We start from the raw sequence: 27,183 nt of genomic DNA, 5'->3' as shown, positions 1-27,183 counted from the left end.
GTTCTTTACTTATTCCAAAGAAGTCACCCGGAAGTCCAGCAGGGAAAGACATTGGTTTATTAGAGTTTTGGGAGTGCATCGATGGCAGGAGGTTGGTGATGAAAGAATCCCTGCCTCGGGACAGTATAGCAAACAGTTTGATATCAAGCAAGTTTAATTATTCCAATTACTATACAGTGTTTACAATGACATTAAGAGTGGCTCACTACATTATCTTTAGATTGCTTGGATACCAGCATCCCATGACTTACTACTGAGAATATACACATATCCTGCAGAGACCAGTCTTTGCCAGAGGCTACTCCCTGGGGGAGAAGCAGAAAGAAGCCAGATATGGGGGAAAGATGCAAAGTCTGGACAATTACCTTACCTCACAACTTCCTACGATGTACAGGACAGCCTCTCCCTTCCCCGCCTCCATCAAATAATTATCCAGACCAAAACGTCCCTAGTGACAAAGTTGAGAAAACCTGTTATAAACCATTTCTCTTCCCTGGCTGTTCAGACCTCCAGTGTTTCAGGGTCTGTATATCACAGAACATCGAAAAGACTGAGGGAGGAGGAAAAGAAAGAAAAAGGGAGGAAGTGGATAAGGAAAATTTGGTAAACTGGAGAAAATCATTTTACTTCACTTGTATGGTCCTTAATTCGGTAACTCTAATTCAGCTCCCAAAACTCAAATTTAGCAAACACTCTTTTATAGGATACACCAGAAACTGGGGGGAAAAAAGGCTGACAAACATTGGCATACTTCCTAAGGGTCAGAAGCATGAAGAAGAGACTAATTATTATGTAAATGCCTTTATTTGAACTATTACATTGCTACCAGATTACATCAATTTTCAGAGTTAGAGTAACATGATATCTTGAAAACTATATCAAACAGCTCGACAAAGCAAGAGTACATTAAGTCCTACATATATATTTTTATTTTTAGTGGCCACATTTCCTTGTTTTAGGTGGAAAAAATATATTGTACACTTAGCATACTTGGCCCACTGAATCCTTCCTAAGTTCTGAGCACACTCTCTCCTCAAGTATCAAATTCAATAGCATTTCAAATTCAACAAGAGAGTCTGATGATACAGAGGTTTTGAAACAAATAAGGATGTATTGAACCAAGTGATTTATGACAAAGTATTTCAATTGTTTACCGCTTGAGTGTGAGAGGGAATATGGCAAACTTAAGGTACATTTTTCCTCTACCTACAATGCACGTTTTTTTACTTACTTGAAGACCCCTTAAAAAAGTAGCAAAATCAGCAGTCTTGTTTAACGTAATCAAAATATTCTTAAATGTACAAAAAAGGATCATGTAGAAAGAATACTGTAAAAAGACACTGATCTTAAGAGTAAAAGAATAAGAAAAGCTTCTATTACATTCTGCACAGCCAGTTACTTCAGTAACTTTTCAGTACTACAAAGTTCAGCAAAGGATACTCATATCCAAATACGCTCTGATCATAGTTCTCAAGTAAGAACCAGCATACTGGATGGAAAGCAAGATTCTTGTCTAATAATATTCATATCCAATCATCTAAGCAAGTCCCAAGAGAGGGACACTCTAAGAGGGGAAAGATATGTAGCGAGAAGTAACATACAGCAACAGGACATGTCAAGGGCAGCATTCTAGGAGCAGAGAGGAAAATGGTCTGGGTATGTGCACATTTATTTCATGTGTGCCTGACAAATCCAACTTGGACTATGGGAAAGAGGAGTTGTTTATATTAAAACCTTTTCCCCCGAGGGCTCTTCTGATGAGCTAGTCTTGTTAATCAAAACGAAAAGTTCTTTGAGTGACCAAGAGTTCCTTAAGTCAGGAGCACTTCACCTGGAAATAGCTGACCTGCGAATCATGCACCTGGGAGCAAGGTTGTTTTATTCAGATTGATTATTTTACACTCTCTTCATCCCCCTGCCCATCAAACATGCAAATACGGTCATGACCATCTTGGGCTTGACTTCCACAAGGTCTTCTGGGAGTGCGTACACTCTGGCTCCGATTCGTCTAGCCATTGACACAGCGTACCTAGTAGTTTGGGAGGAAACAAGACTTAAGATGAAATTCTTGTCAGTTAAAGACACCATATGAGACATCTATTTCCCCTTAAACAATCATTTGGTTAGGATGCAAAATTCCAAACTTAAAGTTCAAATCAAAACAATTTTACTTTTTGTTTCCAGTTTGATTTTTGGTTTTGAGTTTATTTTTAAGTTACAGAGGTTTTAAAGTTCTATTCTTTGGGACTGATAATATTTATTCACTCTTTTTCTCTATTGTGAAGTGAGAATTGAACTGGAAGCACTACTTTACATGAAATTTTATACACACACACATAATTTTACCTGGGCCGGCTGTGCAATCAAGGTTGATATTCTCATTGCATATGTAATAAGATAACAGACACACTCAAGTGCTCTTAAAAAATATGAGGTGGAAAATTGTGGCAGATGCAAAATCCAAGTTGCTCAGACAGATGCAGTGAATACTTTCTAATAGTCAAGAGAGAGGGAGGGGTCCATAAGGTACAAAGATAGAGCATAACAAGCACTAGAAATGGTAGACAAAGGAAAGGGCAAAAGAACTGAGATGTCCAGCCAGGGAAATTTGATGGAATGCACCTCAACCTATCCACGACGCAACAGAAATCTTCAAAGATAATTAAATCATCAAATTTCCAGAAATAGGAGCTTCAAGAGTTCTTTATATATTATGGATAGTAAACCTTTATCATGTATGCTACACACACACACACACACACACACACACACACACACACACACACACACACACACACACACACATTTTTTTTTTGAATTGGAGTCTCTCACTCTGTTGCCCAGGCTGGAGTGCAGTGGCATGCTCACAGCCACCACAGCCTCTACCTGCTGGGCTCGGGCGATCCTTCTGCCTCCGGCTTCCAAGTAGCTGGAACTACAGGCACGTGCCATCATGCCCAGCTAATTTTTTTATTTATTGTAGAGATGAGCTCTTGCCAAGTTGCCCAGGCTGGTCTCAAATCCGTGGATTCAGGCACTCCTCTCACTTCAGTCCCCCAGAGTGCTAGGATTATAGGCGTGAGCCACCATGCTGGGTCCTACAAATATTTTTTTCAAGGAAGAAAGAAATGGTGTGCCTAACTCCAAAGATTTGCTGGAATACCTCTTGGCTCTCCTATAAAGTACTGCTGTGGGTGGATTTTCAGTGCATATTGGGTCATCCACTAAATTAGGTCACAGTCTAGGTTTTTGGTGAAGAAGGGGAGAAGGTGGAGAAGACTTTCTAAATATTGTTGAAATGTAGCCAGGCACAGTGGTTCACGCCTGTAATCCTGGCACATTGAGAGGCCAAGGCAGGAGGATTGCTTGAGCCCATGAGTTAGAGACAAGCCTGGGCAACATAGCAAGATCCCATCTCTAAATTAACAAATAATAATAATAAAATAAATAAATATTTTTGAAATGCATAAGACTTTCAAGGCATAGTCTTCTTCTGAGGGTTGGCAAGCATCCTGCCAATCTGGGGGCCAGGGAAGATAAACTCAACCTGGGTAATAAGAATGATCTATGTACAATAAAAGAGACACAAGTGGATAATGTGTTTTTAAAACAAGTGAGACAGGCCGGGTGTAGTGGCTCACGCCTATAATCCCAGCACTTTGGGAGACTGAGGTGAGAGGATTGCCTGAGCCCATGGGTTCGAGACCAGCCTGGGCAACCTGGTGAGACCTCGCCTCTCCAATAAATCAAAAAATCAGCCGGGAATTGTGGTGCATTCCTGTAGTTCTACCTACTTGGAACGCTGAGGTGGAAGGATCACCTGAGCCCAACAGGTTGAGGCTTCAGTGACTGTGAGCATGCCACTGCACTCCAGCCTGACTGACAGAGTGAAACTCCCAATCAAAAAAAAAGGGGGGGGGAGGGTGAGACAGATGAACACTTTAAAGTATGAATACCCTTAACTCATTTTTCCTTATTGTAAATTTGTACCTGATTTACATTAAAACACACATTACACTATTTCTGTAATCTACTAAAGCAACAATGACTGAGCACCTAGTAGGTCAGTTACAATGCTAGGCTCTTATACATTTTTTTTCATTTAATTTTTATAAAATCTCTAAGGTAAGTATTACTGCCCCTAATTTACTGGCAAGGAATTTGAGACTTAAAGGTTTCCCCCAGGTGATACCACTCTTAAGTGTCAGAACCTAAATTAGAATCCAGATATGCCCATCTGCAAAGCCTGCATTTTTCCACAATAGTCTGCAGTCTCTCTTACTTGGCATTATTGTGCTTGTCATCTTCTGTTAGATTGCCACTCTTAACAAGGTCATAGTTTATACAGCCTGGCTGGATGGCATCAATTAAATCCACAACTGCCAAGCTGGAGCTGATCGTCTTGTCCTGGTGTACAAGGAGAATAAATCTGAGAATTTCAATATGTACAAATGACCACATTCTTATTTATATATAAAGTGTCAAAAACAAAGGTCAGCAAATTCAAAGAGAATCTTGCCATCAGCCCGACAATAACTGTCACTCACAAAGAAACCTAAGGTTGTCCTTTCAAATGATCGATATTATCTAGCAAACATAATGTTTAATAAAATATAAATTCTGACCTTAAAACTCTGAATGGAAGTGGATTTTCCAGCTTCACTCAACGTTCTGTTCACCCAGTTCACAATGATGTCGTCATTGGCTTTCTGACCCTCTCCAAGATCTTCCAGGACATTGAGGGTATATCTAAGAGAAGAAGCAGAAGTTCACAGTCTCCTTTATGAGGAAAAATGTAAACATCAGAAAGACGCCTTATCTTCCATTTCTTTCATTCCTTACGTTTAAAAGACTAAATATTTCAAGGAAAGCGATTCACACTACGTGAAGAAAATCTTTCCAGTGGGAATGGCTTGCCACTGACCTACTCTGCAGCAGTGGGGGAGCAGACGGAAGGTGCTTTAATGAGCAAGCCTAGCAGCCTACTGAAGGCTCATTTTGTCCTATTCCAGCAGTGGTAACGACTTCAGATAGGCTGTGCTTTGACTGACACCCAGTCATGATGAATACTTTCCAGCATTATAGTTGGGAGATCTTCATTTTCAAATGGATGCATGGGGATGTTCACAATTCTGTTCTGACAATTTTTTAAATTCACTGACACTGAATAGGCTTAAGTCTACGTATTAGGCTTCCTATTAAAAATAGGGAAAAGGTCGAACTCGGTGGCTCAGCCTGTAATCCCAGCACTTTGAGAGGCTAAGGCGAGTGGATCACCTGAGCCCGCGGATTTGAGACCAGCCTGGGCAACTTGGTGAGACCGCGTCTCTACAACTGACAAAAAATTAGCCAGGCATGGTAGTGCACACCTGTAGTCCCAGCAGGTCGAGGCTGCAGTGGCTGGGAGCAGGTCACTGCACTCCAGTCTGGGCAATAGAGTGAAACTCCAACTCAAAAAAAAAAAAAAAAGGAAAAAATAAATAAAAATAAAAATAGGGACTGGTCATGGCTGCGTAGTTTACAAGGAAGCATCTCCCACTGAACATCCACCACATCTATTAACTATTTAAACACATTTCAAAGTTTAAATACAATACATTTCAGAAGAGTAGTCACTGACATGCTTACTTTTTAAAAATAATAAGGACTTCATCACAGACCTGTATTACAGTGACGCGTAAACAGCTAAAATGGTGTACTGTACCTTCTCATCAGCTGCCAGACTAAAGCTAAAGTCAGGGTTTGGTTCCCATCATTCAGGTCCTGCCCACCAATGCCAACCAGGGAGAATTTAGCAGGATGCTTCCCCAATTCAACAGCATAGTTGCAATTTTCTAGCTGTAAACACATGAGAGTAAAAGGTTAAAAATGTTATTTGTTTACTCTGTGTGTGTGCTGTAATGCTAGGTATTAGCACCCAAAAATAAATAAGACACACTGGGGAGAGTAGGGGAATAAATTAAAAAATAAGACACAGTTCCCGTTCTTAAGAAGTTCAGAGTCAAGGGTTTTTGAAACAAAAATAATAAATCAAGAATAAAAACTATTTGTACCCCTTAAAGCTGTTGAAATAAAAAAAATTCCATAAAAATATTTGCCAACTGTATATCTGACAAAGGCCTAACATATAGAATCTACAAGGAACTCAAATGCGCCTAAAAGAAAAAAAAACAAGCAGCCCCATTATAAAGTGGGCAAGACATGAATAGACACTTATCAAAAGAAGATATACTGCCTGAGCCTACAGGTTCGAGACCCGCCTGGGCAACTTGGTGAGACCTCATCTCTACAATAAATAAAAAAATCAGCCGGGCATGGTAGCGCGTGCCTGTAATTCCAGCTGCTCAGAAGGTTGAGGCGGAAGGATCATTGGAGCCCAGCGGGACAAGGCTGCAGTGGCCAGGAGCGGCCACTGCACTCCAGTCTGGGCGACAGAGTGAGACTCCAACTCAAAAGAAAAAAAAATTAAAAAAAAAAAAGAAGATATATGGGCAGTCAACAGACACATGAAAAAGTACTCAGTCTCACTCATCATCAGAGAAATGAAAATCAAAACCACATCGAGATACCACCTAACCCCAGTAAGAGTGGCCATCATTAATAAAATAATGAGAAAAAGGAATGCTTCTACACTGCTGGTAGGAATGGAAACTAGTTCAACCTCTTTGGAATAAATCTGAGAATTTCAATACGTACAAATGAACACATGCTTATTTATATAAGCGTGACGATTTCTGAAAGAACTAGAAATTGACCTTCCATATGATCCAGCAATTCCCCTTTTGGGAATATAACTGGAGGAACTCAAATCATTCTACAAAAAAGATACCTGCACACGTATGTTTGTTGCAGCTCTATTCACAATAGCAAAAACATGGAACCAACCATGTTGTCCATCGAAGCTGGACTGGATAAAAAAAATGTGGTACATATACACAATGGAATATTAGGCAGTCATAAAGAAAGACAAGCATATGAACCTCGCGGCAACTTGGATGGATTTAGAGTAGATCATACTCAGTGATCTATCACAGAAACAAAGAACAGAGTACCATATGTTCTCAGTCATGAGCGGACCTGGAACAATTATAATACCATAAGAAAGGGATTGGTAGGAGTGGGAAACTGTCAGGGAAGGGGGGGTAGGATTGGCAGTTAAGGGAAGCTGCTAGGGGAAGGAGGGGCACACCTCATCAACAAGGGTACCTGCATAATCAACATTTGTATACCTAACTCTGAATTGTAACCCACATCTTTATAATAAAAAAATAATAAAAATAAACAAGTAAAAAAAAATTCCATCAACAATAAAAATAGGCCGGGATCGGTGGCTCAGACTGTAATCCCGTGCTTTGGGAGGCCGAGGTGAGTGCATTGCCTGAGACTGCGGGTTCGAGACCTGGGCAACTTGGCGAGACCTCGGCAACTTGGCGAGACCTCATCTCTACAATAAATCAAAAAAAAAAAATTAGCCGAGCGTGGTAGTGCGTGCCTGTAGTTCCAGCTACTTGGAAGGCTGAGGCGGAAGGATAGCCAGAGCCCAGGAGGGAGAGGCTGCGGTGGCCAGGAGCGTGCCACTGCACTCTAGTCTGGGCAGCTGAGTGAGACTCTAACTCAAAAAAAAAAAAGAATAAAAATAGTCTGTAACAAAGATATATGTCAACTTAATTCTCTACCTTTTTCATGTTGGCTCCAAGTTTCGGGTATGGAGGTTTATTAACTTTATTCCAGTCAACAGGAACTTTAATTCGTTCATATAGCTGTAAGATTACCAGGGCATCTTGCAGGTCACTAATGATTTAAAAAGAAAATCAGTGTTTTCAGAAAGTCAGGACTTGACTTTCCTTAAAACAATAACACTACATTGTCACACAAGATATGCAAGAGTATAAATAATACCCCAAACTCATGTTTTTATCAGACTATGCTGAACACAGAGCTATGACCATCCAGTATTTATTGAGAGCTTATTGTGAGCAAGGCAGTGTCCCAGAAGCTGGCAACATAGGACAAAAATCCCTGTCCGTGCATTAGAGTTAGAGAGATAGACATTAAACAAATACATGAATAAATGGATAATATGATTTTGGGGTGTATGTAATGGCTATGAAGAGAAAAAAAAGGAACTAGGGTTGCAGTTAGTGAGTAGCAGGTGGTACTTAAGGAATCTCTGAATAGTTGGGCATGGTGGCTCACACCTGTAATCCCAGGACTCTGGGAGGCAGATGCAAGAGGATTGCCTGAGCCCAGGAGTTCGAGACTATCCTGGGTAACTGGGTGAGACCTTGTCTCTACAATAAATAAAAAAATTAGCTGAGTGTGGTGGTGTGTGCCTGTATTTCCAGCTACTTGGAAGGCTGAGGCTGAAGGATGATCGCTTGAGCCCAGCAGATCAAGGCTGCGGTAGCTGTAAGCCTGCCACTGTACTCCAGCCTGGATGACAGAGTAAGACTCTGACTCAAAAAAGAAATCTCTGAATCAACGGCTGGAATATAGTAAGGGTGTGAGCCATTACATGTGAGCAAAGAATATTCCAGGTTGAGAAAACAGTGAGCCAAAGGCCCTGAGGCATCATGGATGGTCTGCTTAAAGGGCTCCCTTTTCTCTGTTTCAAAGTATAAAGTATCTGTTCCCTAGGGTACTATAAAGGCATGCATATATTCTATCACTTACAGTTAATGTTCATATAAAAAAATAATTTGGGATTTTGTGGATTTGTAAAATGATGACAGAATCACACCTCAACATTTTCCAATATAAATAATCACTACAAACTAACACTTAGAAAATTGTTATAGTCATCATTATTCATGTAGCATTCATTCATGATGTATATAAGTATTTATAATAGCAGTAGGAAGGCTTACGCATAAAGATGGTTTACGTGGGGATTAACGCCAAGAGAGTTCATCCAGTTACGGAAGGTTCTTTCTTCACGAGTTTCTCCTATTAAAATATTCACAAAATTTATTGATTCATTAAATACTTTGTATATGTTCATGCAGTGCCATCCATGTATAAGATTATTTTATCTGCTGTATTCAGATCTAGAAGTTTTCCCGAATAGAAATTTGCAAGCATTCTCTTTAAATGCATTCTCTCTAGAAACATGTTTATTTTTTAAATTGTTGAATTTATTTTGAAATTAATGAATATAATCTTATTATAGCCAGTTAAGCAATTTAGGTTTATGAACTTTTAATAATGTCCTCCTCTAATCCTTTTTAAATTTGTCCTTACATCTGCATAACTCAAAGAAACCGATGTCATCATTTAGTGATTATTTTTAAAACTTAGCTACGGCGATATGAACCTATACTCATATGAATTTATGTTTTTCCTCTACCCACTTTAAAATACCAAACTACACATGATAACTACTCTTACAAGCCTATGTTAAAGCAACACATTACTGGAAACTTCAAAAGTCCAAAACTTAAAGGTTGTATAGTAATGCCAGTGGACACCCAATGCATTACTGTTAGCATTTGTTAATTTATATATACTACACTTTACACATATATAATCTAGAAAAAGTCTGCTTTTTCCAAACTTACACAAATACTTACAATATATTATTTATTTTTTGAGAAGGTAAAGGTGAAAGGAGCTAGAGCTGTTTCCAGTTAGTCTGACTATGGAAGAATGAAATATAAATACTAGAAATTTACAGGTCAAACTGAAGTATATGTGCATTTTTCTGGTGAGAGGTTTCAAAAGTGGTCTAACTAAATATTAAAATGAAGTATTGATTTACTAAGTGACTTTACATTAAGTGACCCTAGACTACTTTATTTATTTTTTAATTAAAAAAATTTTTTTTGAGTTGGAGTCTCACTCTGTTGCCCAGTCTGGAGTGCAGTGGCACACTCAAGGCCACCACAACCTCAACCTGCAGGGCTCAGGTGATCCTTCCGCCTCAGCCTTCTGATTAGGTGGAACCACAGGCGTGCGCCACCATGCCCGGCAATTTTTTTGATTTATCGTAGAGACGAGGTCTCGTCAAGTTGCCCAGGCTGGTCTCAAATCCCTGGACTCAGGTAATCCTCTTGCCTCCACCTTCCAAAGTGCTGGGATTACAGGCATGCGCCACCATGGCTGGCCGACCCTAGACTAGTTTAAACACTCACTTGTATCATCCCTTTCTGCCAATTTTTTACTTAGCACTTATGTCTACATCTAGCAGATATCTGCTAAAGGAAAGCGGATAAAGAACTTATTAAGTCAAGATTATAAAATCATTGTGGCCTATGCATTTCCACGCTATAGTTCTAAATATTAAAATTCGAGAAGCTTTCAGTTACCTTCTAATAGAGTCCAGTCAATATCCTGGTTCTCTGGCTTAGTTAGTGCCGGGTATTTATTAAACAGGTTGGCCACAAAGGCTAAGTTGAGTTTGGGGTTTCCACTGACAACATCAGCAGGGGTTACAAACTGTCTGCAACCTAACTTATCTGCTTGTTGAAGCATACTCTCAGCTCTCTTCAAATCATCTGTTTCCTGTTGAAGCAAAATAAGAAGACATTTTTCAAAGGCCAAACTAAAAATATAGAAATTTTCCCTGCAATCATAGCCTGGGTATACAATTCTACTTTCTTTTAGCCAACATATGGTACTTATTATAAAATTGTTTTGAATGCAAAAAAAAAAAAAAAAAAAAAAAGAAAGGCTCCGCTGCATATGCAGTACCTTTAGAATACCCTAGATGGCGCCAGATCACATAGCTAATTGCTGAGTATATGTAACTCAACTGTATTAAAAGTTAAATTGGAAATACCAGGGGAAAAAAAAGTCAAAACTGTTCAGATCTTAAAATTAAGCCCTAAAGAAGGTGTGAGATAAAGGAGACTGAAAAACAAGGGAAATGTATGAGCAAAGGTGAGCTCAGATGTAAAATGAATGTTCGGAGAAAACTGAAGCACCTGGGTGGAGGTTGAAAGGGAGGCTTGGAGGGTAGAGACTTGTGGGAAATCACACTGACTAGGAGGAATGGAGCAAGGTTGCATGGGGCTTTAAGTGCTAAGCAGAGCATTTTAGACTGAATTTTAGTCAATGGGAATGCTTGACAGATTCTGAAGAGGGAGGAGATGAAGGAAGGAAGGAGTGCTTTAAGATCAATCAGGAAGAACTGACTAGAGAAAGGCTGTATTAAAATCAATTAGTAGACTGATGTTATTTACCCAGGTATAAGACCACCTGGCTGGCCATCCCAGAAACTCCCTTAAGGCACAGGGTGGCCCCTCATGCCTCCCAAGATCAACCTGAGTTGAGTTTTGCGTTTAACATACAGACAGAAATATAAACACACAAGCCAGTTACAAATTCAGTTCTGATAAGGGGAGTCAAAACGTTTTAGCCAATATAATCCACTCAATCCTATTGCATAATAGGCTAGATATGTGGATTTTTGTTAGTTAGTAGAATGCATTCCTTATCTCATGGGTACAAGAACTCAACTCCTTACTTTATGGATGAGCAAAGTGAGATCCAATTTTAAGAAGGACTTGTCCAAGGTAACTGAACAAATCAGTGGCATAACCAGGGAACATAATCCCTGACAGTAATTCTCAACCGGATTTCACAGATCAGGAGTTGGTAAACATATTCATGTTACTCTCAGCACAGAAATATTATAGATGTATATATGAATCTGTAGTTATTAAATCTATTACTGTGGTTATAATACAAATACTTGAAAAGGGTTAGTCTCTAGCTTATTTGCCCATACTTGCTTTGAATATATTATGCCATCTATATAAACCAATGCCACCATACTTATGGAACTCACTAATAAACAATAAAAATAGATCAAAGCTAGTTTATTTTAATTCTGAATTACATGTACAGTAATACATGTTAAAATAATGCTTCAAATTGCCAACATCACTATATATAATTATAAAAATTACTGTATTAAGAAGAAATTGACAACAATTTGATAAGACTGTAGATTTCAAAAGAGCACCCATACTTACATTGAAACCTGACATGTTAATATCTATCCGTGGTTCACCTTCCTTTTGTCCTTTTGGTGCAATTTGATTGAGAAGATGGAAATAGGCTTTGGAATCCTACAAATGAATTGAAAATGTCAGTGAGATCACATTTACAAAGAATGAATGTATCCTATTGTCCTATGTTTACAAGGCTATTTGCATTGGATTTTGCGAGAATATATGGCACACATTTCTGTCTTCTAATTTAACAAGTCTCTTCCTCAGAAAAGTCCATCTATCTGGCCTTGTATCTGTCTTGCATATGGATGAACTGGATTTTGACACGATTTTACAATTTATCAAAGTTGTCAATACAATAATGCTAATAAACATATAACTAGTTCTGTACCTTCACTGAATTACTGAAGTCAATAAGCTTGATAGACAAAACAAGCATAAAAAAAAGTAGAAGAGCAGAAATCCACGAAGCATAGGGAAAGAGAAAATAAACAAGTTACATCATTTCAAAGCACAATATGTACCACAACCTATGGAGAAGAGATTAGCTATGTTAAAGATATATTTAATTGTAAATTTAAATGATATAAAAGTCTTAAATGATGAACACTTGTTACCAAAATAACATTTAACCCTTTATGATGTGAATATACTTAACAAAACAAACTTCTCCTTTTGTTTAAAGTCCGTGGACTTGTTTAATCACTTGAACGTTGTTTTCTCAGAATTCTAATAGGTAAAACAGTGGAGCTGCTCATAATGGGGGTGGGCTGAGTGAATTCAGGCTGTGTGGACAACTCCACAGAACACAGCTTGAAACACTGCACTAGCACAGACGCTTATTAAAAGTCTTCACACTGGAGACAGTGGCTCAAACTTCTAATCCCAGCACTTTGGGAGGCCCAGGCGAGAGGACTGCCTGAGTTCAAGGGTTCGAGACCAGTCTGGGCAACTTGGCGAGACCTCGTCTCTACAGTAGATCAAAAAATTAGCTGGGCATGATGGCACATGCCTGTAGTTCCAGCTACTTGGAAGGCTAAGGCAGAAGGATTGCCTGAGCTCAGTAGGTCGAGGTTGCAGTGGCTGTGAGCGTGAGTGAGACTCCAACTCAAAAAAAAGAGTCCAAGTAAATTCCTGCCTCTGTGGAATGCTAGAAGACAGAAGCTTGAGTCAAGATTTCATAATCTTGCCATATCTAAAGACCACCTTTCCAGCTATGATAGTTTTTTTTTTTCAAAAATTATTTGTTTATCTATTTATATATTTACTGGGTTAGTGTCTCACTCTGTCTCCCAGGTTGGAGTGCAGTGGTATGCTCATGACTCACCATAGCCTCGACCTCCTAGGCTCAGGTGTTCTTCCCTCTTCAGCCTCTCAAGTCGCTGGGACTGTAGGCACACACCACCATATCTAGCTCATTTCTTTCTTTTTAAAATTTTTATATTATTTTATTATTTATTTTTTTGAGTTGGAGTCTCACTCTGTTTCCCAGGATGGAGTGCAGTGACACGCTCATGGCCACTGCAGCCTTGACCTGCTGGGCTCAGGTGATCCTTCCACCTCATCCTTCCAATTAGCTGGAACCACAGACATGCACCACCTTGCCTGGATAATTTTTTTGTTTACTGTAGAGGTGAAGTCTCTCCATGTTGCCCAGGCTGGTTTAGAGCCCCTAGGCTCAGTCAATCCTCTTGCCTTAGCCTCCCAAAGTGCTGGGATTACAGGCGTCAGCCACTGCGCCCGGCCTCTATTTTTTATAGAGACAAAGTCTCGCTGTATTGCCTAGGCTGGTCTGGAGCTCCTGGGCTCATACAATCTTCTCACCTCGACCACCCAAAGTCCTGAGAGTAATTACAACTGTGAGCCACCATGCTGGGTGGATAGTTTTGTTTTTCTTTTTATTACTGGGCCTTGAAACTCCAAGACAGGCCATAAAACAGTGTTCCTCATAGTCCTCTCAGGACCATATGCATCCTAATCCCCTGAGGAAATTGCTCAGTATGTGAATTGCTGAATCCAACCCCAGAGCTATCAGATATGAATCTCTGGGAGCTGCTCAGAAAGCTCCATCTTAAATCAGCTACCAGGTGATTTTGAAACTCATTGCCATAAATCTTTCTAAGAATGAGGAAAATCAGGTGTGTGAAAGCCATTTCAGAGCAATTCATAACATGCCGACCCAGATCTTGTCATTAGGGGCCATAGGGTATACCTCCTTCTAAGGAATTGTGCTCTACAGCTGGGAAAGTGCTTTCACTTCCAATTACCTGCTGAAGACAGCTGAACAACTTATAATCTATGCACTTGAGAAGAACAGGTCAAGAGCAGACCCAGTAGAGTCTGTATTTACTACCCTCAAATTTTAAACTTGAATATAGATAAATTAGAAGTTAGGTTTTGCATTATTACACAATTCCTTGCCTTTTAAAAGGATTCAAAGCAGCCTCCATTACAAAAATAAATTTCCTTCTGTTCATTTAACATATGTCCCAATACATAAAATCCATTTATAAATGGCTTTCAGGAACACATCCAGTGCATGAAACAAAATATACCTGGCCAAACAAGTTGTATAAGTTAATAGAGGTGGTGATGTCAGATGATCTTGTAAATTGGGGGCTAGACTTCATTTTCTGTTTTATTTTTGATTCGGAGTCTCACTCTGTCCCCCAGGCTGGAGTACAGTGGCATGCTCATGGCCACTGCATCCTCAACCTGCCGGGCTCAGGTAATCCTTCTGCCTCAGCATTCCAAGTAGCTGGAACCACGGGTGCGCACCACCACGCCTGGCTAATTTTTTTGATTTATTGTGGAAACAAGGTCTTGCCATGTTGCCCAGACTGGTCTCAAACCCCTGGACTCAGGTAGTCCTCTTGTCTCGGCCTCCCAAAGTGATGGGATTACAGGCGTGAGACACTGCACCTGGCAAGCCTTCATTTTCATGGATGAAATTAGTACAAGTATTCCACTGATTCCTCTCATCACTGAACAAACTGATATGATCACAGATTATTGTTTTGGCCTTGCTGGTCAGTGACATTTGATGAAGATCCTCAAGTTTGTTCCCCGTGTCCCAACAACTGGATTTCAGAGACGGCTGAGGCACTTAATGAGAGCCCCGCCATGTTTGCTATGTGGCCTTCTCTGCATGAGGCTAAAGACAACATGTGATAAATGATGCTACCAACATCTTCCTCCATTGCTAGTTTTTTCCCCCACTGCTTATGGTGAACAATGAGTGCAAAAATTCAATTCAGCACAAGAAATATTTAAGGGTCTTTATGAACCAGATACTATGTTAGAAGTTGGATTCAGTAGGGGGTTCTTGGGGCAGGAGCTGAGGTAGGAGACACAGACACAAATAAGCTCATCACGACCCTCAAGAAACTCACATTTCAAGTTGGGAGAATATGACACGAGAGAACCAAATAAGAAAGGTGAGGGGGGTCATAACAAAAATCCAGTGAGACAGGCACTATTATTCTCCCCATTTCCAGATGTGGAAACCAAGGCATAGAGATGTCAAGTGCAGTGTACAGGCTCACAGTGTTAACACACACACAATGAGACTATGAACCCGGACGGTCTGTCTGTGGTTTGTGTTCTCAGTCACTTTGCTACACTGCCTCAAGAGCACCAGACTAAATATTCAAGGGAAACATCCTTGTACATATACCACTCATTTATCTGCTCTTTCTTTTATCATACTGTTTGAAATATATACTATGAAAAAAATGTTATTCTGGGAATAGTACATATATTTAAAAGCAAACAAGCAAATAATAAACAAATGTTCCAGAAACAGAAGAAATATGCAAACTCAGTACAAAATAAAATAATGTAATTAATTATATTAGTGATAGATTATAATCATACCAGAAGTTAATTTTACCTGGTCTATGATAAATTGTTCTTGAATCCACAATAAATATTTTTTATATTTATCGACAAAAATAAAAAATAAAAAAAAAGAAAGGTAAAGGGGAAATCTTGAGGCCTTTCCTCTCTCATCTAGCTCTTTACTAAAAGGTACACTGAGGCCTAGGAAAGGCAGGAATAAAATAGCCATGTACCATCCTTCCATACTCCATGTTCAACAGTAGGCAAGATATGAAAAATTAACATTCTAATACTTTTCCCCTTTTCCACGAAATGAAATGGAGACTCGGTGCCCATGCTCTTACCTGGCTCTATCTCTCCGCTGATATACACCATCAGGACCAAGAGGCAACAAGCCTTGGTGATAAAGTGTTAGATTTTCCCTCTGTTCGGCTTGGATGAAATCCCCCAAGCCCTTATATCCCCCAAAAGTGTTATGGTTTTTTTGCAGTTACCTTGATGTCAGCACTAAAGTTGTTGATTTTTTGCCAGCCCGAGTTTTCCAAATGAAAGTTTGCCCATCTAAGCAGAAGCTCTTCTGGAGACAATTTCATAAGTTCCTCCAAAGTCTCGCCATCTCGGAGCAAAGCAGCCAAGGCTAGAAGAAAAAAAAAGCTCACAATCAATATATGATATAGTAATGATCATGCCAAGTTCATACAGTCTTTTGACACCGTGTTAAGTAATAGAAGTGCAAAAAAACTAGCATGACATAGCTCCTGGTTTCAAAATATCATAATCTAATCAAAAGATAAATGTATGACCAGGAATGGTGGCTCACGCCTGTAATCCCAGCACTTTGGGAGGTGGAAGTGAGAGGATTGCCTGAGCTTAGGAGTTTCAAGACCAGACTAGGAAACTTGGTGAGACTTCATCTCTACAATAAATCAAAAATTAGCTGGGCATGATTCCAGCTCCTTGGAGGGCTGAGGCAGAAGAATCATCTGAGCACAGCAGGTCAAGGCTGCGGTGGCCCTGAGAGTGCTACTGCACTCCAGCCTGGGCGTCAGAGTGAGACTCTGACTCAAAAAAAAAAAAGGTAAATGTATAAGTAGGTAATTATAAAACAAACAAGGTCATACAGATAGAGACATGTTATTATGAGAATGCATAGCAAATATTACATAATAGGTAATATAATATTATAATTTATTTATTCTTTTCTCTATTATTTGTCACATTCCAAATACTAAATAAGGTTATGCCTTTTAATTTTAACATTTTCACATTATGTCATATGCTTATATGTATAGAACATTTTCACATTATATCATATACTTATATGAATTGTTCTTATTTAGCACTTCTTTTTTTTTTTGAGTTGGAGTCTCACTCTGTCACCCAGGCTGGAGTGCAGTGGCACACTCACGGCCAACACAACCTCGACCTGCTGGGTTCAGGCGATCCTTCCACCTCAGCCATCCAAGTAGCTGGAACTACAAGCATGTGCCACCACGCCCAGCTAGCAAATTTCATCTTTGATGGACTTGGCTTTATGACATGTTCCTTTGGCACTAAGGGATGTAAGCAAGAGCAAAGGTACCACAGCCACTGTACCAAGCCCTCCTTCTGCGCCCCACCTCCACCAAATTAAAGGCCAGAAAGCATTTAACAGACCAACACCTATACACCTGAGGCCTTGTAAAGATAAATCATTTAATTTATTATATGAGCCAGTGTCATTTCATCTTGTTTTCTCCTTTTCCTTTTTAAATGAACTTTAGTGCAAAAAAAGTACAAAAATGGTCCAGGCAAAAAAGGGCCAAGCGTAGTAGCTCATGCCTGTTATTCCAGCACTCTGGAAGGCTGAGGCAGGAGTTCAAGACCAGCCAGGGCAACATAATTAGACCTCGTCTCTACAAAAAATTTTTAAAAAATTAGCCAGGCATGGTGGAGCAAGCACCTGCAGCCTCACCTACTCAGGAGGCTGATGCGGGAGGATCCCTTGAGCCCAGGAATTCAAAGTAACAGTGAGCTATGATTGCACCACTGCACTCCAGCCTGGGCAACAGAGTGAGACCCTGTCTCTATTTTAAAAAAAGGGGAGGGGGTGCAAAAAAACCTTATACTGGATAAATGTGCAAAATAAGACTCCTGGAAGACATGATGAGACCTTGACAATACTGAGAATCCCAAATCTATACTCTCCCCCTAAAGTAACTGGTTATGGTGATGCTAAGGATCTCTGGAATGAAATCTGAGTATTTGGAGTGATTACTCAATATTTTCAACCTTATGGGGAGGCGATCATGTAGTACTTCCTAGGACCTGAAGAGAACAGAGTGACAGATGCTCAGACATTCTGCAATTCCACAATGTGATTTAAAAACCTATGTGGTATATACTGTTAGTGATTTTCATGTAAATGGTACACACTTTTCAGTTATTAACAGTAATCATTAATCATTATACCTGAATGATAGTAATATATATGCATATAACTATACATATACATGTAATTATATTTAAATCACTATAGATAGTATACCCACATATATAGATATGTAATCTAAAATACACTTATTTTATAGATCTGAGAAAATAAAATTGATAACTTCCAACTGAAAAAAAATAAAAATAAAAACCTATGCAGTAGAAAGGAAGATACTTCTGCTGGTTCAGGAAATAACAGGAGAATGTGCACAATGGTGGAGCTGAAGGTGGCGAGGGTGAAGGGGTTGGGGGTTATGTAGGCAGAGCAGAAAATAATAGATATCAAGTTTGAGGAGCTCAGCAAAATTCCTTAATCTTTCTGTGCTTTTGTGTGTCTTTAGTAAAATGAATTGTAAAGTGCCAGATAGCTGTGAATTCCTGCTAAAGAAGAAAGTTAGATAAATAGGCTGTTCTCCAAAATAATTCCATAGCATTACCTTATATTAATTCTAATTATCATCATCTAATCACTTCAATTAAGTAAAAGCATGACAATCTGCTTGACTAGAAAAAAATAACCAACAAACAACTTTCAAAATAATCATCATGTTCCATTACCTTCATTCCTGCTCAATTCAATATCAGCGAACAAGCCGATCTTAATGATCTGCCAAAGCAGTCCCAACACCAGATGAGGTTTCCCAGCCCGCAAATCCTCTGCACCAATGTTCACTACGTGACATCCAATGGCAGAAGCAGAGTTCAGTGCCAAGTTCAAGTTTTCCTGCAAGATAGCCAAATTACATGCTTGCTTCTTGACCTTTCCATTTCTTAGCAGTCTACTTCTCCTTTCACTGAAAATAACACTCAATGAGGAAATTAATACCCCATACTAATCATTCATATATGATCCACAGAAAACAAATTTCAGACTTTGGTGTTAAAAAGGATAGCTAAAACAAATTTCAGCCTTATTGCTATTGTATTCTGCAGAATTCCACAGAAAATTAACTTGGTGCTTTTATTTGGTCCCTTTTGAAGTATACTGACACTGAAGAAAAAAGCTGAGTGACCAGAGTAAATATATCCACATGACTAAAGTGTTGTAATTCTAAAAATGTCTAAACCAGAATCTGATAGTACTGCATATATCTGAAAGAATTCTGTAAGTTATCAATGTCCACATCCCAAGGTGTGCTCTTGCTGAGGGAATTTTGCTAATAGTCTAGTACTCATTTGATAGACTAAAAAAAATGTTCTGGTCCTTAAGCATACCAGTTAAAGAGCTTAAATATTTTTATTTCTGCAATGTTTGAACACATTATGAAATGAAATGGAGTTAGACTTATTTGAATCTCAGTTCCAACATTAACTTCAGGCAAGCTTGGAAACCTTTCTGAGTCACAGTTCCGTCTGTACAATCTGGATGATAATCCCAAACTCTGTGGTGTTATGAGGATGAATTGAGAATACATAGAGCTCAGAGTTTAAAGTCTGTAGGACAGGTCCTCAGAAAGTAATTTCATGAATGAGGGCAGGGAGAACAACACATACTTGAATGATGAAGGGTGTAAGTTTCTTCTTGTTGATTGCTCTTTCATCAATTGTATCAGGAACTGAAAGGTTGATCATTTTACTGAAACAAAAATGAAAAAAATGAGTTGATTTACTTTTAAAGTCTATAAATAGTCACATACATCTTAAGGCTTATTATGTCTTTCATGTAATTAAAAATAAATGCAAATAGATGACTTTCATCATGTTGATCACAAAAACTATACATATGGAAAATGCAAATTTTAAAAAAAGATCAAGTGTTTACATAAACATAGAGTATGTCTGAGTAGAGGAATGGGACAGGCTTTCTCATTTTGATCTTTTGTTTTTTACATTATCTCATGAGAATGAATAACTTGGATATTGAAAAAAACTTTATTGAATAAATGTTAAAAACATAAACTCCCACATCAAAAATGAATCTTTTCCAAATTATGTAATTCACAGTTAAAAACTACCATTTACCCAAAAAGCAGTAAAATTAGTTGAGTATGAGATTCTTTCATTTACCAAATGTTTACTGAGTGTCCCAATAATGAGCCAGACTGGTGTTGGTAGTATGGTGGTGACAGAAAGATTATTTTAGTTAGGCTACAATCTGTGACTTACTAGGAAAAATTTCATTTGTTAAAATTGTATTTAGACTCTAACGCTTTATTTTCTTCTATTTTTGAGGCAGGGTCTTGCTCTGTCACCCTGTCGAGAGTGCAGTGGCATGATCATAGCTCAATGCAGCCTCAAACTCCTGGGCTCAAGTGATCCCCTGCCTCAGTCTTTGGAGTAGCTGAGACTACAGGCACACGCCACCACACCTGCCTAATTAAAAAAAAAATTTTTTTTAGCGATTGGGTCTTGCTATGTTGTTCAGGCAGGTCTCAAACCCCTGGCCTCAAGTGATCCTCCCACCTTAGTCTCCCCCTGTGCCTAGCTCCAACATCTTAGATGTTCATAATACAGCCTTAAAACATTTTATTTTGCATAGAAAAAAACCATGCTTCTTTTCATGAACAATTTAAGTATTAAATAAACAGTTCCATATGATTATCTCTATTTATTAAAACATATGGAAAATTATTTCTTTAGTGCCTGTGAATGGAACAAAAAGCGAACATCTTACACATTTAAAAAACCAGCTTTTCAAACAACTGAAATGGCATTATAGCAAAAAAGAATTTTATATATCATACACTGTTATCTGAAATATATCTATTGCAGTGTTCTAAGCACTCTCTATATAGTAACTTAATGCTTACAACAGCCCTGTGAGGTAAGTATAAAATGTGGAGATTATAACAGATGGAAATTGAAATGCAAAGGGTATCTTGATCACAGATGCACAGCTACAGAGTGGCGGGACTACATATGAACCCAGGCAGACTGATTATGAAGCATGCTCTTAACCACTGCGTGACACTGCCTCTCAAATAGGAACATCAACTGACAGTTGATAATCTTATTTCAGCCAAGATACTGTTGGTTCTGAGGCAGCAGCAGTGACAAAAGCATTTTTCACAAATAGGTCATTGGAGAGTGAGAACTGACGAATAGCCTCCTTTTTTCTTTTGGAAGCTATGGTACTTTAGAATAAATAGATACTGACATACTTAAGTTCAACAAAGTTGTAATGTTCTGCTTGCTCAGGGATGGGAAGAAATTGGAAGCTGAGAGCCTCTCTATAAAGAGGTCCCCAATCTATAACTGAGTTTTAGGTTCATGGCAGACCTGGAGATAAAAAAGGCAGGACCAGGATAATTTTCCATTCTTATTACTTCCTGAGGTGAAGTCGTCAAGCATTCAGAAACAAATACATCAATTATGTGAAAGACTATTTTTGGAAATCTGAATATAAAACAAGCTAACGTCTTACCAAAGCACAATTCCATCACCAACAGCTTTGAACAGGTCATCAGTGTTTGGGTTCATTGGTATAACATGTCTGCAATCAGGATCATTTTCCAAAGCTTTGTTTATCCAGTTAACAAAAGCATATTTTTCTTCCTCTAAAATTATGTTAAATAGCACATTAGTTCACAGTCTAAGTTAACTATTTGACAACAAAGCTTAAAATAGTTGTGCAGTAGTGCTGAAAGTTAATAGATCACAAACATGCGGCTACAACTCTTTGGAAACCCAGACACTTGGACAGAACACAGTGGCTATTAGGAATTACAAAATTAGCAATAACAACAAAAAAGAACAGAACAGGTTATCTGGTATTTAGAGAAGTTAATTATGAAGTTTCTTAAAAACTAAATTTATGTTACTATAGAATTCCACTGCAATAAAACCTATCATTACATGGATTGCATCATGTCTCTTGTAAGCTAACAAGCCATACAATAAACACCCTTAATGCCTTTATGACATGTATTAGTCCCAAGCCCAGATACTTAGGAGGTAATATTTTTCTAGAGCCCCACCGGAACATTACAGCATCCACCTACTTAGTTCATTGTGTTAACCTAATGCCTGTGAAGCTGTTACCTGAGTAAGAATGCTGTGTTCCTTCACTGGACAACTCCGAAGTTCCTCCCAGAGCACAAATACCTTCTTTCCTGTTGATCGCTTTGCGGAAGGTCTTGGCTATATCACTGCTTTTGACCTCTTGAAAAATCTATTAATTAAAATAATTTTGTTGATTCACAACTACTTTTAAATCAGGCACAACAATAAGCATGCTCATTTTCTTTTATATCTGGATCACTGACTTTTGTTCCACCGGTGATGAGTGTTAAAAGATATGAAAAATTGGGCTTGAGTTTTTTGAAATGCTAAACAAGTATGACAATACCACTGCTGAAAATGAAGCGGAGGAATGTCAATTGCACACGCTTGTCAAAAACATTAAGTGCTACATGCACTGAATCCACTTTAAGCCAAAAACTAGCGTGGTTCAAAGGCACAGGTAAATCTGTTAATTTTCTATGAACAAAGAAGGCTTTGTTCTTTTCCTGGAGAGAAAAGGCTGAAGGATCCTCCTTCTTTAACCACAATTCTTAGTGCAAAGAAAGAGAAAACTTTATGACTCAACCAAAAAGCTATTTTTTGGTATAATGGGATAGCTCAGTAAGAGTTCATTCAGTCATAAGTTACAAAGTAAAAAGCTGAAAAGTTACAGAATAATAAGGTGTTAAGTGGGCAGTAACAGATGACAATCAAGAATACACACCAAAAAGAGGCTTTTCAGTGATTCTTTTGTTGGGGCATTTAGGAAGTTCAGCTTCTCTTCACAGTAAGGAACATGGTTAAAGAAGTTTACCTGTAAATTCTAATTGTACAGATCAGGTTGTAACAGAAAATTTCACATCCTAGTACTATATAACCACTTGATTGAATGAGTAAACATTCTAAAGGTCTGTCTATATATTTCTGAAACACTGGAATTCCATAATCTCAAATTTGTTCCTGATCTACCAAATGTGCATGGCTAAATTAGTCACCGCCAGTAAAATAAAAGAAAGGTGTAGCAACTTCATAAAACTTTCTTTGATCAGAATTACAAAAAGAAACTTAAGACCTAATGGAAAAGTCGCTGAACAAACACAACTCAAAAGCTTTTTAGTATTATTGATTATGTACTCATAAACACATCTCAGGAGGATGTGGTCTATGTCTGAGCTTCATAGAACAGGGTCACAATATAAAGCAGTTCAGGTTGCATCTGTCAGAGCAAGCACGAGCAAAGCTGAAATGCAGCCCATGCTATACCAACCAAGCTTTGTGTCTGCACAAGACTGTCAGGCTGGAGAGGGAGTGAGTGCCTTTTGCTATTTAGTCTTTCCAGGAGGGCACCTTTGTGTAGCTAATTCACCTAGAGAAAGTGACTTTTTGTAACTGGTAGAAAAGTTGCTGTGTAATCTCTTTCTGTTACCTTTCATAAGCCGCAACTTTCCTTGGATTTATACAATTTGATTTAGGAAAATAGTAAGCAATTAAGTTTTACTAAAACAAGTTTACTCAGTTTCCATAGCTGCAATTTTGTGCTATACCTCTAACTTCAGAAGTAGATTTTAGAATAGATGTGCGTGAGTGTTTGTGTGTCTGTGTCTGTTTTTGAATATAGACAAAAAACCTACACACTGACTACTTGAAATACTGCACACAACCAATGGAAATCACCCTTTCTCCTCTAGGCCATTATTAGCTCTTGCTAAGTATCAATAGTGTGGACCTGACTTACACACTCTAGGTAATTTTCAAATTACTAAAATTATTTTTACTTACAATCTGATTTTTTTTCTCAAACTTTGCCTTAACTATAATGCATTTTGATCCCATAGGTCCCCCTTTGATAGTAATGCATCTGCTCTGACAAAGACAATATTCACTAGTCTACCCCATTCTGAACTCTACTTCATTTAGTAAAGCATTGTCTACTAAGTTAAAGTCTGTAAGGTGTGCATTCCCTCATACCTGACATACCACCAATCACTGCAGTGACAAAAATGTGTGTTACTGTTTTAGAATGAGAGGAAAAGTTGTTTTTCTTATTACAAGTGCTTTTGCTTCAAGGATCATTTATTTCAAAAATTAGGCTGTTTCAATGATCACAATTTCAGCTGAAAAATAAATTCAAATTTTTATTCATCACAGAAAAGAGAAATAATTCAAATTTTTTAAAAAGAATGTTTTTGCTATATATCCTAATGCAATTACTTATCAAAACTCCCTATGCTTGGGAATGACATGTAAAGTTGTAATTAAATTTGTTGATTTGCAATTGTCTTACAAAAGTTACATGGCCTTCATTTTCTATTTTAAAATAAATTATTTCAGCTAAGCTCACATTTTCAGTTTCACAGTATTTTCCTCTGATCCTTAGATTTAAAAAAATTAAAAATGATATGTGAGAGTCGAAGATTTGTATATTGGTTAAATTGATTCACTGCATGAGAATTGGTATTTTACTTTCTATTTCAGTAAAGAAAGTGCTGGAGTGGATGATAAAGCGATTTGAGTTTAAGCTTTGGCCTAACAAGAATCACTGAAATCAGTGATAGCACAAGGCTGACTACTTGCTGGAGTTTTCTCAATGAATCTTTTCAAAGCTGCCCGTCGTGATACTCATGAGCTCACTGTTTTGTGCTGTTTTCCCTCCACGAGGAAGAACTTGCTTTATCATCTGTGAGCAAACTCCTGGGGTACTTTTCTCAGGTACTTTTCTCAGGAAGCAATATCCACTCTTGTTCTATATATCTTTTCAGTCTCCTTTATGGAATATATATGTTTCTTATTTTTTACAAAAGAAGTTTCATTGCCTTTCTCTCAAAGACCCTCAAGTAACCAGCTAAATCCTTTTGACCCCAGAGTTAGCTCAACCCAGGACTAGTGGCCAAAACTAAAGCAATCCAGAGGCATATGACTTAAGAAGGAAAGATTTCAGAAAGAATTGGAAAAAAAAATTGGCTTCCAGTATTTGGGGCTTGTTTCCAAAGTAAAAATTCAGGTTTGAATTTTTCCATTTTTTGGGAATCTTTTGTAGGCCTAAACTTTAGTAATAACTGGAAAAGAACACTGCTTTCTTAAAAAATAGAAATAACTACCCCCAACAACTAACACCTACGTAGGATTTACAATATGAGTCCTGCTCTAAGCACATAGATTACATTATTTAATCCTATGACGTCAGTACTATTAGTAAAAGTCCTACAAAAGGGTCAACAACTTATTACCATTATGCAAGAGCAAGTTTCTCACTGTGAAAATAAGAGTTTCATGCAGCCATCTCTGCTGAAAGAACTTCCTGCCACACCAGGCTTTAACAATTGAAGAAAATAGTCTTATCTTGTAAGTAAAAAAAACTCAGTCACTTAGTTTTGAAATGATTTGAAGAAACAAAGCAGGATATTCAATTTAATTGTCACTTTTGAAGTTTATATATAATTTTGGGGCTCTTTTCTGCCCTCTACGTATTGTTCTCCAAATTTTACATAACTAATTTTGTTTGTCTCTTGTGTCTTTTTCCAATTCAAAGAAAAAGCAAAAACCCATAGAGCATATTTATTTCTGTTTCCTTATGTTAATACCTGACAAGAATAACACACTTTCTATTTCTTGGATAACTAAGCTCTACCTGTATTTTGTTTGATAGTTTCTAAGATGTTTCACTGATGACACAGCAGATGGGAGTGGACAGACACTTAGTTAAACATCTTTCTTTCAGTACAGTCATGGTAACATCATTCTGAAACTTCAAGAAGGTTGCTTTACTATCCTTCATATTTCAAATTTCTTGAATAGTTGAGAGGTTCCTTGAAAAATCCACTAGTTTTCTGTGTAATATTGGGCAAGCCACTTTCTCCTTCAGAAATCCATGTTTTTTTGTTTCTTTTAATTTGAAAAGTGAAGGTGTGTAAACATATTGATCCTCCCAATACAAATAAGTATATTTTAATCTAAAATTGTCCTCACTCATGTTTAATTTTTTTAAAAATCCCTGATATTGCCAAAATTACTATGCATATTCTTTCTTTTTTAGAATATCCTAAGGGAATCACACCTCCTCACCTAAAAGCCACATTTCATAATCTACAAAATTCAAAATTTCCCCAAGATTTTTTTCCAAAGAAACGTTCATAATTTTGTCCTTAATAAGACGGGCACACTGCAAATCCCAGTGATTTAGGTCTGTTCTTTCTAGTAAATTAAAAAATCATGAGGAGTAAATTGTATCAAGAACAACCAATCATAGTGAGCTGCTTCTCTGAGCCGCTTTCAATTCACAATTATACATGCAGTTACAAGGGGAGCAAGTGATACATGAGAGGACATGCAAGTGCTCAAACTGGAAATCAACTGCAACTTACTATTGAACACAGAACTCAAAACAAAAGGCTTTGGTCATAACTGGAGACAAACAAAACAACAACAACAACAACAAAAAAAAAAACAGTGGGAAGAAATCAGTAGCGCAGAAGAAAGTGGCAAGAACCATATCATTATAATTATGTCACAAGTCTGCATTTTTAAAACAATCAGCATCCTCCCAAAATACTGTCAGCTGAGTAGACATCATTACTTGGTCAATCTGCTTCTTGAACTCCTACAGTGTTCTAAAGGAGTTCATTCTAATTGGAGAGAACATATCAGAAATTCACTTGCTAGACTGATCCAGTTATTGATGAGAGTGTATGTTATCATTCTGGCTATCTTGGGGCAAAAATAAACCATGGAAAAGGAGGATAAGAGTGCTAGGAAGTTTGTGATGAATATAGGCACTAATTACTAGTTTGTAGTATACTGAAAGAAATGTCTAATAAGATCTAGCCAAACTCAGCCTTAAATGGAAATAAATACATTAATAAAATCATAAGGGTATTTTTTTCCCCTCTTTATTTTATCTTTAACTTTTAAATTTTTTATTTTAAAATTGTGGGGTACGATTCAGGGTTAGGTATACAAATATTCATTATGCAGGTAC

At 38.0% G+C, this 27,183-nt stretch overlaps 1 protein-coding gene across 5 annotated transcripts in view; it reads right to left on the bottom strand.

Moving 5' to 3' along the window:
- Window positions 1-599: 599 nt before the first annotated feature.
- PLS3 (plastin 3) overlaps window positions 600-27,183 on the bottom strand; it is a 90,952-nt gene continuing 64,368 nt past the window's right edge. For 3 of the 5 annotated variants that reach the window (XM_008069632.2, XM_021717976.1, XM_021717979.1), the window contains exons 4-16: window positions 22,248-22,377; window positions 21,631-21,763; window positions 19,761-19,842; window positions 18,825-18,990; window positions 16,289-16,431; window positions 11,976-12,071; window positions 10,305-10,500; window positions 8,868-8,946; window positions 7,677-7,791; window positions 5,705-5,838; window positions 4,626-4,749; window positions 4,283-4,407; window positions 600-2,029 (exon numbers count right to left, since the gene is read on the bottom strand). In XM_008069632.2, the coding sequence (XP_008067823.1) occupies window positions 1,897-2,029; window positions 4,283-4,407; window positions 4,626-4,749; window positions 5,705-5,838; window positions 7,677-7,791; window positions 8,868-8,946; window positions 10,305-10,500; window positions 11,976-12,071; window positions 16,289-16,431; window positions 18,825-18,990; window positions 19,761-19,842; window positions 21,631-21,763; window positions 22,248-22,377 (1,656 nt within the window). In that variant the 3' untranslated portion in view covers window positions 600-1,896. Of the gene's footprint in view, window positions 2,030-4,282; window positions 4,408-4,625; window positions 4,750-5,704; window positions 5,839-7,676; window positions 7,792-8,867; window positions 8,947-10,304; window positions 10,501-11,975; window positions 12,072-12,345; window positions 12,373-16,288; window positions 16,432-18,824; window positions 18,991-19,760; window positions 19,843-21,630; window positions 21,764-22,247; window positions 22,378-27,183 lie in introns of all 5 variants that reach the window. The other 2 variants (XM_008069616.2, XM_008069625.2) reach the window with 1 other exon arrangement.

This window comes from Carlito syrichta, unplaced genomic scaffold (genome assembly GCF_000164805.1).
Source record: "Carlito syrichta isolate Samal-C Ts95f unplaced genomic scaffold, Tarsius_syrichta-2.0.1 Scaffold111481, whole genome shotgun sequence".
NCBI lineage: Eukaryota > Metazoa > Chordata > Mammalia > Primates > Tarsiidae > Carlito > Carlito syrichta.
The sequence above is the reverse complement of the archived record's forward strand: the minus strand, read 5'-3'. Positions and strand labels throughout refer to the sequence as shown.